Source organism: Anastrepha obliqua, unplaced genomic scaffold (assembly GCF_027943255.1).
Source record: "Anastrepha obliqua isolate idAnaObli1 unplaced genomic scaffold, idAnaObli1_1.0 ptg000012l, whole genome shotgun sequence".
Classification (NCBI taxonomy): Eukaryota; Metazoa; Arthropoda; class Insecta; order Diptera; family Tephritidae; genus Anastrepha; species Anastrepha obliqua.
In genome coordinates, this window is record NW_026562179.1 from 7,954,267 (window position 1) to 7,971,441 (window position 17,175).

The 17,175-nt window shown below is 39.2% G+C and overlaps 1 protein-coding gene across 1 annotated transcript; it reads left to right on the plus strand.

The window, feature by feature from the left end:
- The first annotated feature begins 10,581 nt into the window (after positions 1-10,581).
- LOC129251379 (uncharacterized) lies at positions 10,582-11,589 on the plus strand. The gene has a single exon (XM_054890778.1). It carries the CDS (start codon positions 10,582-10,584, stop codon positions 11,587-11,589), a length of 1,008 nt encoding a protein of 335 aa, XP_054746753.1.
- Positions 11,590-17,175: the final 5,586 nt, after the last annotated feature.

Sequence of the window (17,175 nt, forward strand, 5' to 3'; positions counted from 1 at the left end):
AACACATTTATTTAAAAAAACGCACATTTTAAAGACAATTTGTCACGCATACAAAGTTCTTTAAGTAACACAATAAAAATTTCGTGTTTCATTTTCTTAAATAATCGCGGGCAATGCCACCAGATGTTAAAAAAAAGTAAAGCTAAATAAAACTGAATGAATTATTTAAATAATTATTAAAAAATGTATATTTTACAAAATTATAAACATTACATTTTAATTAGAACAGGCTAGAAAAATGTCAGGAAGAAAGAACTAAAACTCCGAGACTAAATAACAAAAAAAAAAATGCTAAATCAAGTTACGAAAATGGTAATCTGGCCATACTGGAGCTAAAATCACGTAACTAGTTGTCAAATTCGCTGTGCGCAAAGTAACGGGACCACGATAGGCGCCATCTCATTATTCTTTCCATTCAATTCTTCCAGGAAGGTCGCAGCAGGGCTTCTCAATCGGCGGACATTGTAGTATCGGCGTCAGTGACCTGAATACAAAAAATTAAAAACTTTTTTGTTTTTTAATGTCATAATTTCTATATGAATTAAAATCAAATGGAAAAAAAATTCGCGGAATAAAATGCTATTGGGGCGGATTTTCCTACTATTTATGCTTCGAAAAAATTAAATTTTTGAAAAATTTTCAAAAACTTAAATTCACATGGAAAGAAATATCATAAAAAAGATGTGTGCAAAATTTCAGGGAGATCGGTCAATAACTTTTCGAGTTATCGTGTACGCCAATTCGAAAGATCGATGCGAAATATTTTGATTAAAAACGATTTTTATAAAATTTGTTAAAAGAATAAAATAAAATAAAAAAAATCAAAAAATGGCAAATCAAAACTTGCCCACTTTTAACTCGCCTAGCTCGGCAATTGGACAGTGCCTAGTAGCTATGACCAGGCTTTTGGTCCAGTGGGCCGAACATCAATCAACTAACCTAAGAAGACAAATTGAAAAGGATATGAAATATTTACCAGCATTTACTGGTGATCACAAAATACTTCCATCATTTATTAATGCTGTAAATCGAATACTTGCTGACTATGCTTCGGAAGAATATTTGGCGTGCTAAATTATGAACGACTTAAAAATACAAGGATCTGCAAAAAATTATATTAATTTGGACCAGCCAGAAAATTTGACACTATGCCAGGAAAGGCTAGGTGTGGATTGGAAAAGCAAAACTGTTAAAAGAATAGATATTAAAAACTTGGAATTAAAAATAAATGATGCGTTGATCCTTCCATTCTTAACAAAAACTTTGCAGAAGCAAGTACATACCTTAGAAGTAAGTGATGTTCAAAATATATCATTAAATCATTTAAATAGATCCGAAAAAGATATGATAAGCAAGCTCTTACAAAAATTTGAAATACTTACTTACACATATATCATATAAAGAGGGTGATATATGGACAAATACCAATTCAGTTGCTCACGAAATCAAAACCGTAACAGACCAGCAAATTAATTCTAGAATATACAGGTTACCCCCGAAGCACGAGGAAGAAGTTAGAAAGCAAATATAGGACTATGAATAAGTTCGTGCGGTTTTACAACAGATGGCGTAACTTGATTATTATTCCATCGATCCACATTTCCAAACAGGACTATGAATAAGTTCGTGCGGTTTTACAACAGATGGCGTAACTTGATTATTATTCCATCGATCCACATTTCCAAACATTCATTGGAGAGCTACTGTCGTAAGGCACAAACGTCAGTATAAGTTTTTTATTTGAAGCGTAAACAACAATATTTTTACCACACTTGAAAATGTCGAATTTCGTGCCAAATAATGTGTTTTTGCGGGGAATTCTTCTTCATTATTTTAATATGAAGAAAAAAGCAGCCGAAAGTCATCGTATCTTGGTGGAAGTTTATGGTGAGCATGCTCTAGCTGAGCGAACATGCCAGAAGTGGTTTGCACGCTTTAAAAGTGGTGATTTTGGCTTGGAAGACGAAGAACGCGAGGGTGCGCCGCCAAAGTTCATGGATACCGAATTGGAGGAATTGCTCGATCAAGATCCGGCTCAAACGCAAGAAGAGGTTGCAAAAACTTTGGAAGTTGATCAATCAACCATTTCCAAACGTTTAAAAGCCATGGGAATGATCCGAAAGGTAGGCCATTGGGTGCCGTATGAATTAAAGCCAAGAGACGTTGAACGCCGTTTTATGGCATGCGAACAACTGCTTCAACGGCACAAAAGAAAGGGTTTTTTGCATCGAATTGTGACTGGCGATGAAAAGTGGGTCCATTACGACAATCCAAAACGTCGGGCAACGTATGGATACCCTGGCCATGCTTCAACATCGACGTCGGCGCAGAATATTCATGGCCTGAAGGTTATGCTGTGTATCTGGTGGGACCAGCTGGGTGTTATGTATTATGAGCTACTGAAACCGAATGAAACGATTACGACGATTACGGGGGATGTCTACCGACGACAATTGATGCGTTTGAGCCGAGCACTGCGAGAAAAACGGCCGCAATACGCCGATAGACACGACAAAGTTATTTTGCAACATGACAATGCTCGGCCACATGTTGCACAAGTGGTCAAAACATACTTAGAAACGCTCAAATGGGATGTCCTACCCCACCCGCCGTATAGTCCAGACCTTGCGCCATCCGATTACTATCTCTTCCGATCGATGCAACATGGCCTGGCTGACCAGCACTTCCGTAATTACGATGAAGTCAAAAAATGGATCGATTCGTGGATTGCGGCAAAACCGACCGAATTTTTCACAAAGGGAATCCGTGAATTGCCAGAAAGATGGGAAAAAGTAGTAGTAAGCGATGGACAATACTTTGAATATTAAATTTGTAACCATTTTACGTCAATAAAGTTTCAAATTTCGAAAAAAACCGCACGAACTTATTCATAGTCCTGAAATGGAATAATAATGATTATTTTCTTTGATATATTGTGCATTCAATAAGTGATTTTATTCGCGGGTAGAAGCACGTGTTGTTAAAAAATAAAATGGAATCTTCGAACGCGTACAAGAGGCATATTTTGTATTTTTTTTATAAAGGTGGTAAAAATGCAACAACTGCTGCTGCAGAAATAAACACTTTTCATGGAGAGGATACCGTGAGTGTAAAGACTGCGCAAAGACTGGTTTTCAAAATTCCGAAGTGGTAACTGCGACGTGGAGGATGCCCCCCGCGCTGCTCGTCCTGAAGTCTTTAACTCCGACGCCTTGCTCGAACTCGTGGAAGCTGAGCCAAATTTGACAGTCGATATGATAGCTCAGAGGTTAAATTCATCGCATGGAACATTTCACAAGCACCTGGTTCAGTTGGGAAAGGTTTCAAAGCTGGGAAAATGGGTTGCGCATAGACTTTCCGTCACCAACCGTCAGCAGAGAGGTAATGTGTGTTCTCAGCTACTGCAACGGCTTGAAAATGAAAGTTTTTTGAACCGTATCGTTACTGGTGATGAAAAATGGGTCCTTTACAATAATCCTGTTCGGAAACGCCGATGATTAGATAAAGATGAAACACCAGAACCGACCCCTAGAAATGGCCTTCACCCTAAGAGGATTCTCCTGTCTATTTGATGGGATATGGCCGGTATTGTTTATTGTGCACTTCTGGAACCAAACCAGACGATAACTGCTGATCATTATTACCACCAGCTATCAAACCTGAATGAGGCACTTAACAAAAATTGACCGTCTTTAGTGAATAGACGCAAAGTTTTGTTTCACCACGACAACGCAAGACCTCATACCGCAAGGCAAACATTAGGCAAGCTGAACGAGCTCGGATCGGAGCTAATGCCGCATCCACCATACTCTCCGGATATTGCACCTTGTGATTATAACCTTTTCAGTGGACTTCAGTTCCATATGAGTAACAAGAACTGCTCCTCAAAAGAAGCTATAAAAAGGGATATCGAAGCGTATTTTGGCTCCAAGGACAAACAATTTTTTGAGCAGGGAATTAAAAATTTGCCCAAACGTTGGGAAGACATTGTAAGTAATGAAGGAAAGTATACTATTACTATATTTAATAAATACTTTAAACATCTTTTTTATTACCTTTAAAAGACGCACGAACTTATGGGCTGACCGATAATTAGAGATCTAGTGATTCCAAAAACGGAAAAGCAGTTAAAAGACTTCCTCGGTATAAACGGATATTACAGAAAATTTATTAAAAACTTTTCTAAAATAGCTTTTCCTATGTTTAAGTATCTTACAAAGGACTATAAAATAAATACTAATGACCCAGAATACATAGGGAGTTTTGAAAATTTAAAAGCCTTAATTTCTTCCCACCCAATTCTTAAATACCCAGAATACGACAAAGAGTTTGCAGTAACTACCGATGCAAGTGATTATGCAATAGGCGCCTGTTTGCTATATATCAAGAGCACTAATGTTGAAATACATTTAAATGCAACCTTGTATACAACGTACATATTCATGCAACACTGTTATTTCGTTTATCTTTATTCATTGTGCTCAAAAACAAAATGTTTGAAATAATACGTTAGACACTTACTTTGTAACCTGCGTTGTGAAATGAACTAAATAAATATTTGTATTACAAAGAAAGGTTTATCCAATAGGTTATGGCCCCAGGTAAAAATTCCTGGTACTAAGTGCGCGAGAAGTAATTAAACAGTTGGGAAAAACGCACTATACGTACACAGCGAATGTTTAGAGAAACGATGAGTTCGTCTCTGTTTAATATTGCAAAATTGGATGAGTCCAATTATGACTCGTGGAGCATCCAGCTCAAGCGTGTTGGTGCATCAAGAATTTTGGTCAGTGACGTTGGAAGTGAAACTTGTCCAGGAATGCTGAAAATAGCGACAGCAAAAAAGTATTGCTGTGGAAAGGGGAAAACCAAAAAGCAGCGGCTACAATTATCTTAAGCATTGGAGTAATGCAGATCAATCACATTAAAAATTGTAAGACGGCAAATGAAACTTGGAATACCCTGCGTGATGTGCACAGGCCTAAAAGGCCAATACGAAAGGTAACACTTTTCAAACGCTTACTTGGAATGCGTATGACCGTTGATGAGTGTATACAGCAATATGTATGTATGTAATTTTGTGTCAGTGGCAGAGAAACTTGGAGAAATTGGTGTATCGCTTCAAGATAAGTTCTCAGTGATAATGTTACTCGCAAGCCTGCCAAAATCGTTTGAAAGTTTGGTTGTGGCATTGGAATCGAGGGATGATCTTCCAAAACTGTGTGCTATGAAGATTAAGCTAATCGAGGAAGGAGAGCGAAGCAAGTGTACCAAGTCTGAACTTGCAGAAGGTAGCGTGGTGCGAGAAAATACATGCGCAAAATATACAGCAAAAAGTGAACAAGCAGATATATGTATACACGATTGAGTACAGCAAGCAACAACAACAACAATCAAAGAAACAAGCGTCAAAATTTGAAATGCTTCAGTTGCGGCAAGAAAGGTCACTTTGCAGCTCAGTGCAGTGAGAAACAACAACACAATTATCAGAAAGGCGACAAATGCAATAACAAAAATTGATTATTCGCAGCAGCAAGTGAAAAAATATTAAATAGCGGCGTTTGGTGCATCGAAAGTGGCGTCTATTCGCATTTGTGTTGCGATCGGCATATGTTTGTTGAGTTCGAACAACACGAAGAAGAAATCATGCTGGCTGGCGACAGCAAGATGTTAGCTACAGGCAATGTTGCCAATTTAGCGACTTTGTCGCTAGAAGTGACGACTTTTGCTTGAGTCTTGGCGACAAAAAAAAAGTTTTGACGACAAAAATTATTTAGCGACTTATCTGGCGACTTTTGAGCAAATCAAAACCGTTTTAGGCAATTGATACTTTTCTGTCAACTTGATTACACGTGAATGCCCTTTACCTTCCATACTCTACGGTAGCAATTTACTGACTATAGATAAAAAAACGCACTACCTATTGGTGTGTTATCGTCGATAAATTATCGACCTTGTTTCATACAATTGTAACGAGTAACCAAATTATTTTTACCACTGATCACATAAGAGCAATGAGGTCGGGGAATCCCCGGATTTTATTATTTTCTGTACGCGAAGCAATTGAATTGATATCGGCTCAGTTGATTGTTTACTATCCTCTAGCGTCCTTTTTAATTCATTTTAAGTAAATATAAAATATGGATTTACCTCTGAAAAAAAAGCAGTACGTTCAAAAATATCGAGATGTATGGGAAACACAGCCTGAATTCAAGGGATGGCTGAAACCAGTCTTTGGAGATTCAACTAAAGCAAGATGTCAAATATGTGTAACAGAATTTTATGCTAAACTAAGTGATGTTAAAAAACATTTAAAATCTAATAAGCACAAACAAAAATTGGATTTAAAAAAAAACACAAACCATTTTACCTGTGAAAATTGCTCCGAAAACTACGGTTAGAATATCAAGCAGAGCGGAAGGTGCCCTTTCTCTATTCATTGCTGAACATTGCTCCATTTCAACTGTAGATCATTTAGGCGTACTGTGTAAAAAGTTGTTTTCCACTGATGAAAGCGCTAAAAACATGCAATTACATCGTACAAAGTGTGCTAATATTATAACCGAAGTTTTGGCCCCACATTTTACGCAATCATTGGTTCACGATATAGGTAATCAAAAATACAGTGTACTAATAGATGAATCCACAGATGTATCAGTTTCAAAAACACTAGGAATCGTAATAAGGTACTATAGTATAAAAAACCAAACCATTAGATCAGCATTTCTCAAGCTTGCCTCAGTGGAAACTGCAGATGCTCAAAACCTATCTGCTGTTCTTGTGAAAATCTTAAAATCCCAATCGCTAATATGGTAGGAATTGGTACTTATAATGCCTCTGTAATGGTCGGAGTAAATAATGGTCTTTTCGAACTGCTCAAGAGAGAATATGGCTTATCACATTTGATATTGATTCGTTGCGTATGTCATTCTCTACAGCTTGCGGTTTCACACGCGTCAGTAAATACTATACCCAGGCGCATAGAATTTCTTGTACGGGAAACCTACAATTGGTTTTCGATTTCTCCCAAAAGACAAGGAGAATATAAAAAAATTTTTGAAACGATAAATTGCGGGAAACAGCCGCTAAAAATTTTGAAAGTCTGTGCAACTCGTTGGCTTTCAATTGAACCAGCTGTACGCAGGATTCTGGAGCAATGGGAAGAACTAAAGCTACATTTTTCGCTTTCAAGAGTTCAAGACAATTGCCACACAGCTGATCTTTTGTACCAGATGTATTGTGACGACTTAAGTCAACTTTACATGTTTCACCTTAAGCATACTTTAAAAGACGTACAAATAGCACTAAAAGCATTTGAAGGTGAAGACAATGACCCCACAAAATTACTCGACACTCTTGTGTTTCTCATGCAATCGCTAGGAAAAAACATAGTTTTTCCAACTGTTGATTTGTTGACGACAATAGTTCCCAACGAATGTATGTACGCTAATCCCCACCTTGGCTTTGCATTTGAACAGAAATTGTCCCAGTCAAGTTTGCCGCAAGAAAATAAAAATGATTTGAAGAAGAGATGCATTGAATTTAGTCTGAAACTCATGAAGGAGATTCAACAAAGACTACCAAGTAATGTCGCTATTCTGAAAAAAATGTCGTTGTTAAATGTTGAAGAAACATTAAAAGTAAATAAAAATAATGCAATAGCCGATGTAGCCAAAGAATTGGGTTTTAATGACGATTTCATAGATGGTATGCTGCAAGAATGGCATAATATCAACTTCATTAAGTGGAATAACACTACTAACTCTGTTCAATTTTGGAGTGAAGTTTTACAGTACAAAAATGCCGCAGGAGAGAATCCCTTTTCTTTGATTTCAAAACTGGCAATCACTATTCTATCCTTGCCACATTCAAATGCCGAGGTCGAGAGAGTATTCAGTTCTATGAACATTATAAAAACAAAACAACGCAACAGAATGTCGTTAAACACAATTAATGCACTAATTCTGTTGAGAGATCAGTTAAAAAAACAAAATAAAGATTGTACATCGTTTGATATACCGCCGGAAGTGCTGCAACTCATTGGAACCAACAAAAGTTATTCTTTTACAACAAACCCCGTTGAATAGCAATATCAGCTTTTAGACGACATTCAACCCTCTACTTCAACTGCAACTTTATCAGATGAGCATGAGACTGAAGAATTATTTAATTTACTAAGTGAAGACGATGAAGATGAATAGCACACATATTTTTTGATCTGATCTGAAATTGAAATTTAAAGAATTTATCTGATCGTTACAATGATCATAATATACTTAATTAAACATTAGGCATTAGCCTTTTTTACCTATATGTATGTTGTTACAAACGATGCATTATGTAATTATTATTTAATTAAGCACTAATAAAATTTTATTATACTCATGCGTTAGATGTACAAAAAGATTTGTTATGTATGATTTCTTAATTTTATGCTAATATATAATTTTCTTATATTCTATATTCCACCTCATTGACTGATAGGTAAGTTAACAAATAATTTATTCTTCTTTAATGTCCGATGAGTCCATTCTCTCATCATTCCATAAAACATCTTCAAAAGAGATTTCTAATTCTTCACTGGAATTATCGTCTGTTAATTCTTCGTCCTCTAATAAAAACAAACTACAACGAACGTACTTAAAAATATTTCCTACAAAACATTAGAGTAACAAATGTGGTTAAAGAGTTAAATATATATTATCAATAGGGGAAAAGTGGCATGAAAAAGACACCTTTATTTATTTAACAGCTTCCGAATGAATTTTGTAAAATTTTTATTACATTTTTTCTCAAATTTCAGTAGAGTTGATATTACTGGTTTAATTATTCTTCATCTACAAATTTTAAGTCCGCAGCTGGCCTCTTGTGCACCTCTCAGAATGAAATTTAGGATCCGCCCCTGATGGAGTTAGCGACTTTCTAGCGACTTTTGATGTTGGCCCTAGCGACTCAGATTTATTGGAGTTGGCAACAGTGGCTACAGGCAGAGGAGTTGTGCGATTGAAATCCAAAATGTTTGACGTAACCCGCATGAACGTGTTGTATGTGAAAGGGTTGCAATGCAACTTGATGTCAGTTTCGAGGGCAGTCAATAGTAGCAGAGAACGTTAAATATAGAGAATTCTCACGAGCTACGAATAGTGTGAATTGTCAAAAATGAAGTCTAACCGCCGCCGGGGTGTGGTGAAACTTTTAACAGAGATGTTTTACAGCGATTTCTCCTTTAGCATATTGGCCCTGCACAGTTTTTGGCCTCTGTAGGAAATCAAATTGACGAATAGCCGACGGCATTTTGCAAAGTATTTGCTTGTGCATTTTTATGTTGCCTTGATAAACGAAAATTTATTCAATTTGTATTTTCAGACAAAGGTGATGAAGAAAAAATGATTGAATATTTATTATATGCGCCAACATTTCAAATCAAAGTAACTTTAATATTTTGATTTAATTTACCTCTCACATTTTGGTATGTGCGTTTTAGTAAATTTAAAACTAAACAAATTTGATGAAAATTTTTACTAATATTTTGAGTCGAAATTAATTCATGGCATACAAGTGTTTTGGTATATCGACATACATATGTATTTACATTTGAATATGCACTTTTTGTTCCTTTGCCAAACGAATTTTTTTTCAATTTACATATGTATTTTACAGGGAATAATTCATATATGTATGCATTTTATAGATAGTATAAAACTTTGAAATTTAAAATAAATAAAATAAAACTTCAAAGAAACATATTTGCATACATATGTATATGGGACAACTAAGTTCTATTGCATCTTTAATAAATATAGTGTTGCACGCATATGTATGCACTGAAGCAGCATGACCTACCTCACGAGCATCGCCTTATCATATTGCATGCAATAATTAGGAAGTAAATATTCGAATGATCGAATTCCTGTAAATGCTAAAACAACTTCATCTGCATATGCATCGACGTGTGTGCATGTGCGTATATGCACACTTGATGCCCTACTATATCTATCTATGTACATTCAATTGATCAAATCAGTAAATTCTGTATACAAAACGCTTCATTACCAGGCACACAGGAAGATGGCATATGCAAATATAAATATGCGAATTGAATTCAAGCAAAACAATGCTTATTAATATACACATATGCATGTGCATACAACCGCACACACAGGGCACTTACTTTATTTCTCAAAATGCGTATGTCGTTCAAAGCTAAAATTCTATGCCTAGCGACTACAAGAACAAAATGCAGTCATAGACGCAGGCGTAGCGGCCATCATTCTAGTTGCCATAGCGCTGAACAGTCGCGGCGGCGCCCCCTTGGGGGAACCTGTTATCCCTATAGGGCGCGTCCCCAGGTGGTGGATAGGGGAACGCCTCCCAAATATGGAAGGCAGGAGAATCGGTCTCCCGCGAACCACACAGGTCGAAGACGTAAACTTCGTTAAAAAAACGCCCTCAACCCAAGGTGTAACGCGACCCGTGCCTATTGGGTGGGTTTGGCAGCCGGGGGATAAAATTAGGCTGTCTCCTAACGGAGCCCTCCTGATATCAGGCCGCCTCAGGTTGTAACGGTGGCCTTACCATGGTATGGGGCGCTGCCATGGCGGACCGTTTATTTCCCCTCCATCCTCATTGGTCACCGCACATGGCGACATGGGCAGCTCTTTGGAAGGGCAGGTGACCGTAAGAAACAGACAAATGAACAAACAACAAAAAAACAAAAAATCGGATAACGCTACCAAACGGACAGACAAACAGACGGACAAACGGACTGACACAAAGACAAAACGAACCGACAGTCGGACAGACAAGCGGACGGACTCAATGACAAAACGGACAGACAAACGAACGGACACGATCGAGCTGAGGAAGTTGGGAACTCCCTCAGAGGACGAGCTCTTGGCTTCTAGTCAAGAGACAGTTGATGACAAAGCTGTGGGCCACAGCACGCCATCAACTATAAATCAACCGATCACATCCGCTGATGCCAAGGGGCAAAAGCGTCAATACCCAAAAAAAGGCCCGTCTAGATATAAGCTTTACCAGCGGTCTCTAGCTATTCTCGGCAGAATAAGCAAAAATGAGGCCGAAGGTAAAACTCATCCCAAAGATGCGGCCGATAAGGCAAGGTGCCAAAAGGTGGTCGATGAGTACCTGGCGTTCCAGGCCACCCAGAAGGCAGAAGCCGTAAAACGCAATCGTTCGCAGGACGAGGGCTGTAAAACTGCGAAAAAGCACAAGACGTCTCACACTGCTCTGACGCCCAAACCAGCCAAACGCGCGTTTAACGAGGTGGCACGGGATCAGCTGCAAACGGCGTTGGTGGACGAGTTAACAAACCGCGGCAAACCTGCGTTAGAAAGGTGGTCCGAAATCGAGGCACGGCTGTCTCGCATTGTCGTTGATCACGTCATGGCAAGCCCGGAGGGTCAAGTGCCAGGTTATGATTCAATGGAGGTGGTCCGTGGATACAGGGTGATCAAATGCGACGATCAGTTCTCTGTTGATCTCCTTCAAAACGCTATTAGCAAAATCCAGAGCGACTGGGAAGGTTTGAGGCTCAAACTAATCCCAGCCAGCGAGATCCCAAGATGACCAAGGGCCCGTATCTGGATACCGAACATGGAGTTCGAAGCTAAGCAGTTAATACCATACCTGCAAGCACACAACCGCACTGTTCCAATGGATGACTGGAGTATCATCAAAGCGGAGGCTCCGCAAATGAACAGTGGGTCCTTCCTTCTCCAAATCTCGGAGGAGAGTATTGAGCCACTGGGAAAAGTGGACAACAAACTTCGGTTTGGCGTGAGGAAAGCGCATCTGAAGTTATTCCGTTCTGCAAATCCGGAGGATGAGCAGGACGAGGTTGACGACGCTAATGAGTTGCTCATGGGCATGCAACTGGAAGAAGCCGGGTCCACCCAAAACGATGGCGCTAATGAGCAGCATACGGGCATGCAGCTTCACGCCCCTAAAAACGACCAGTAAGTATGGGTCTCAAGGTTGTCCAGATCAATCTGCAGCACTCCAGGACTGCAACGGACAACCTAGCCGTTCTCCTATCGGAGGAGGACGTAGACATTGCACTGATACAAGAACCCAGAGTGCGGAGTACTGAGGTAAGCGGATTCTCTCTCAAAAACTACAACTTGTACTATAAGCGGACCCAGGGTAACCCCAGGGCATGTATTGTAGCAAAAAAACATCTAAATATATTTTTAATCCCATCCTACAGCTCATCGGATGTGACGGTCATCGAAATGGAGGCTGCTGACGGCGTCAGGATCAAAATTGCCTCCATCTACATGGCGCACGACCAACCAGCACCACCTGACGAGGCTCGTAGGCTTGTGCTTGACTGCAAAAACAGTATCCTGCTACTAGGATGTGACGCCAATGCGAGGCATTCCCTATGGGGGAGTACCGAAACGAATGATCGAGGTGAGTCCCTATATGAATTTATCATCAATACTAACCTAACAGTATGTAACAGGGGTAATACCCCGACTTTCACCTTTCCAAGCACGGAAAGCTTTAGAGGTTGGGCGGAAGTAATAGATGTGACATTACTGTCTGAAAATACTTCAGTGAGGGTAGAAAATTGGAGAGTCTCAAGCAAAAAGTCCTTTTCGGACCACAGCTGGATCCTCTACCACCTGGATCTTGAGGTAGATCCACCCTTACCATATCGAAACCCACTTAGAACAAATTGGAAACGGTTCAAAAATGTAGTAGGGAATAGGATAGGAAGGATTCCGATCCATCAAATCACTCTCGCAGAAAACATTGAGAGTAGGGTCACAACATTGGAAAAGACATTCAGTAGGGCCTACAAAACGTCATGTCCAATTAAATATAGCAAAAAATTCTATCCTCCTTGGTGGAGCAATGAGCTCTCAAAATTAAGGGAAGAAGCCAGATCAAATTTCAATCTCAGCTACTCAACAGGTAATTGGCAGTTGTATAGAGAAAGTCGGAGACAATACAAGAAGGCAATCAGGGCCGCCAAAAAGAGAGCTGGAGAGATTTCTGTTCTTCTATCGAATCTACCAGAGATTCTGCGAGACTTAGCCGTATTCTGTCCAAGGATCATTCAATGGCTTCTTGGGTCAAGAGGCCGGATGGCACTTGGACTTCTACGGCGGAAGAGTCTCTAGAACTTCTTTTAGATACACATTTTCCGGGATGTAGCACCCATGACAGTGATGCTGGGAGAATCCGGCGGAGCCGATATGACCCACAGCATCTTGTCGATGTAATAGTTACGAAAGAGAAGGTTGCATGGGCAATCAAATCATTCTCACCTTTCAAATCTCCAGGCCCTGATGGGATCTTTCCTAAGATGTTACAGGAAACTCTTGATAGTATTCTACCATGGCTAATGGAAATTTTCAAAGCGTGTCTAAATCTAGGTTATATTCCAAACAGCTGGAAACTTGTTAGGGTCGTCTTCATACCAAAGGCAGGCAGAAGAAGACATGAATCAGCGAAGGACTTTAGGCCGATCAGTTTGTCGTCCTTCCTTATTAAAACTTTGGAACGGCTTTTAGATATGCACATTAGAAGTTCGCTGGAGAGCTTTAGTATATCTACTGCACAACATGCTTACCTCAAAGGCAAATCTACGGAGACAGCGCTTCACGAGGTAATCCGAACAATAGAGGGGTCTCTAGTAAACAAACAGTATACGATGGCAGCTTTTCTTGACATAGAGGGCGCATTTAATAACGTTAGCACGAATGCTATCCAACGGGCGTTAATAGACTTAGGGGTGGAAAATTGTATCACCAATTGGATCATCTCTATGCTAGAAACCAGGATCATTAGAGCTAATATGGGTAACATCAACATAACTAAGAGAGTCCACAGGGGTACTCCACAGGGGGGAGTACTATCTCCACTTCTTTGGTTATGTGTGATTAGCAAAATCCTAATAAAACTTAATAGAGGAGGGGTAAAAGCGGTGGCGTACGCTGATGATGTGGTGCTAATGGCGTCAGGACTGTGTCCTAATACGATCAGTGGGATCATTCAAAGGGCGTTAGGCGAGCTTAATTCTTGGGCAACAGGCTGTGGCTTAAGTTTAAACCCGCGTAAAACAGAACTCATGCTCTTTACCACCAGATACAAGGTACCAAGCTTTACCCTACCAAATACTAATGGACAAACCCTCTCACTTTCACCCAGTGCAAAGTACTTAGGAGTAATTTTGGACTCCAAACTTAGCTGGAAATTAAACGTCGAAGAACGGGTAAGGAAAGCTGAAATTGCTCTAAATGCCTGTAAACGTATACTTGGAAGAAGATGGGGTCTTCAACCTAAGCATACATTATGGTTGTACAAGGCGGTTATACGACCAATTTTATCGTATGGTTCGGTAGTTTGGTGGAAAGCTCTAGGGAGAGATTACAACATCAAATTACTCGGCAGAATACAAAGATCAGCCTGTGCAATAACGGTCGGCGCAATCAGATCATGTCCTAGGGAGGCTCTGAACGCACTGACACACGTTATTCCAATAGACCTACATATTAAGAAGACGGCAACCATGAGTGCATTTAGGTTAAACGAAGCGGGCCGCTGGAAAGAAAACACTTATGGTCATGCCAGTCTACTATTGCGGCAAACTCAGTTAACCTCGGTGAGGACTGACTACATCGTCCCGACGGTAACATTCAATAGGAATTTTGCCACTCTCTTTCCATCTAAGGAAGAGTGGAATAAGGGATTCTCATTAAACAACTTCGACACTACAGTCTATACAGATGGTTCTAAAATGGATTGTGGTGTTGGAGCTGGTATATATTCTCATAGACTTAAAATTGAAAAATCTGTGCGCCTCCCCAATACCTGCAGTGTCTTCCAGGCGGAAGTACTGGCAATTGGGGAAGCTTGTAGGCTACTAATCACAGACTTCTCTTTTAAGAGCAATATCGCTATTCTCTCGGATAGCCAACCTGCAATCCAGGCACTGGATTCAGCGACTACAACCTCAATGGTGGTGGAACAAAGTAGGTTCAGCCTTTCCACCTTGAGCGAAAAACATAATGTTACCTTAATCTGGGTCCCAGGACATCGGAATATTGAAGGTAACGAAAAAGCAGATGAACTGGCAAGAGGGGGATCTGCCATGAATAACGCTCTTGCAGAACCGGTATTCACACCATTAGGTGCAGTCAAGAGTACAATTTCCCTAAAATACCTCCGAATGGCGGAGTGTAGATGGAGGGGCCAGACGAAATGCAAAATCAGCAGAACGTTATGGCCCACCTACAACCTTAAACAATCATCAATATTGTTAAACATGAAACGACGGGATGCCTGGAGACTAACGGCAGTCTTAACTGGCTTTTGGTCTGTCGGAGAACAGGCAGCCAAAATGGGCATCCCTCACAACACATACTGTCACAGTTGCAAACAACCGGAGAAAAAGGAAACAATCTTCCATTTCCTCTGTGAATGCCCTGCCCTATGGAAGGACAGAATGTTAACCCTGGGCAAACCGCTGTTCGAGGAGCTCGAACAACTGTCTGGCTTAGATGTCAACAACCTAATAAGGTTCCTGAACCGCACGGACTGGGTATAGTCATGCCGTAAATAACTGTTAATCAATTTGGTAACGAGGATGTGGCAACAAAATGGTGCGGAAGCGCTAGTTGGATTCAGGATGAATCACCACTCTAACCAACCAACCAACCAACTGTGCAACAAAAACTCATCATCAAAAAATTCATTGATAAGTTCGAGCTCATAGTTCTAAGAGCAAGAACTTTCATTCATAAAACGAGCCGCCCATATGCCAATTTTCTCGACAATCCGAAAATAGTCAATATTGGAATATTTCGCGTAGAATTATTTGCCAATATTTGATAAATCTTGAATTTTTGTCAAGTCGAGTGCCCGCGGCTTCGTACATATGTATGCATCAATATACATATGTACGTAAATATGTGTATATGTACAATGCTGTGCCTATGAATGTGCGCAGCGCCTATGAGTGCGCGCTGGATTTCTTGAGAAGTCTACCGTTTTATTTTGAGCTGTCGCTAGTGAGCATACATACACACAGCATATACATATGCGCAAATGTATATAAATTCACAAATTTACATTTGCATATGCCATCTTCCTGTGCGCCTGGTAATGAAGCGTTTTCTATAGAGGATTTGTATTCAGTTGAAGGGATTCAACAAAGTTTTACAGACACCAGACAGACAGACATAACATACATATGTATATAATTTTGGATGATTTGGAAAAATTCAAATATGTATATAGGTCATTTTAAAAAGCTACCTAACATTCTTTGCTTCTAATCACCAAGAAATTCTTATCGACTGCTGCTAAATTTACATAATTCAGCCCCTACTGTTAATTTTTGTTGAAAAATGTGTCTGTGGTGAAATTGTCTTCGCGAGACGAGTACCCCTCGAAAATGAACACTTTCCAGTCATTAAGACTTCTCTATTCATTAACGTTCTCTGCAACATGTTTGAATTAATACGTTAGAAACTTACTTTGTAACCTGTGTTGTGAAATGAACTAAATAAATATATGTATTACAAAGAAAAGTTTATCCAATAACTAAATAATCACGAGCAAAATTATAGTACAAGGATAAAGAGTTCTTAGCAATTATTTATGCTGTCACCTATCTTAGGCCATATCTCTATGGAAAGAAGTTTAAAATTGTAACAGACCATTGTCCGATTAAGTATTGAAATTCTAAATATAAAGGTAAAGAATTCTCACCTCGGCATCAGAGGTGGTTGCTGAAATAGATTACCTTAGCGGAAAAGAAAATAAAGTGGCAGATCACATAATCATAAAGCAGGAAATAGTTAATAAATATAAAACCCAAATAATAATAACTTTTAGTCCTGTGCCTGAAACCCAAAGAATTCATAACAGAAATATAATTTACATTAATCCATAAGAGGATGAATGTATCATAAAATATATTTTAAAAGACAATATCAAAAGGGGCTATATAGGAATATTTTCGGAAGTGCCTGATACTAATTATCATAAAATACTACTTATAATAATTTCAATGTTTTCGCATGATAAAAAATTTATAAAATGAAATAAATGTGTAAAATGTACTAAGAGAGCCATGGAGATCCAGACTGAAGAGGATCTTCATAAAAAAAATTCATTGTATTAATATAATAATGAGTC

Excerpts from the sequence above, each read along its gene's own strand:
- LOC129251379 (XM_054890778.1), top strand. The coding sequence starts at position 10,582 with ATGGGGCGCTGCCATGGCGGACCGTTTATTTCCCCTCCATCCTCATTG.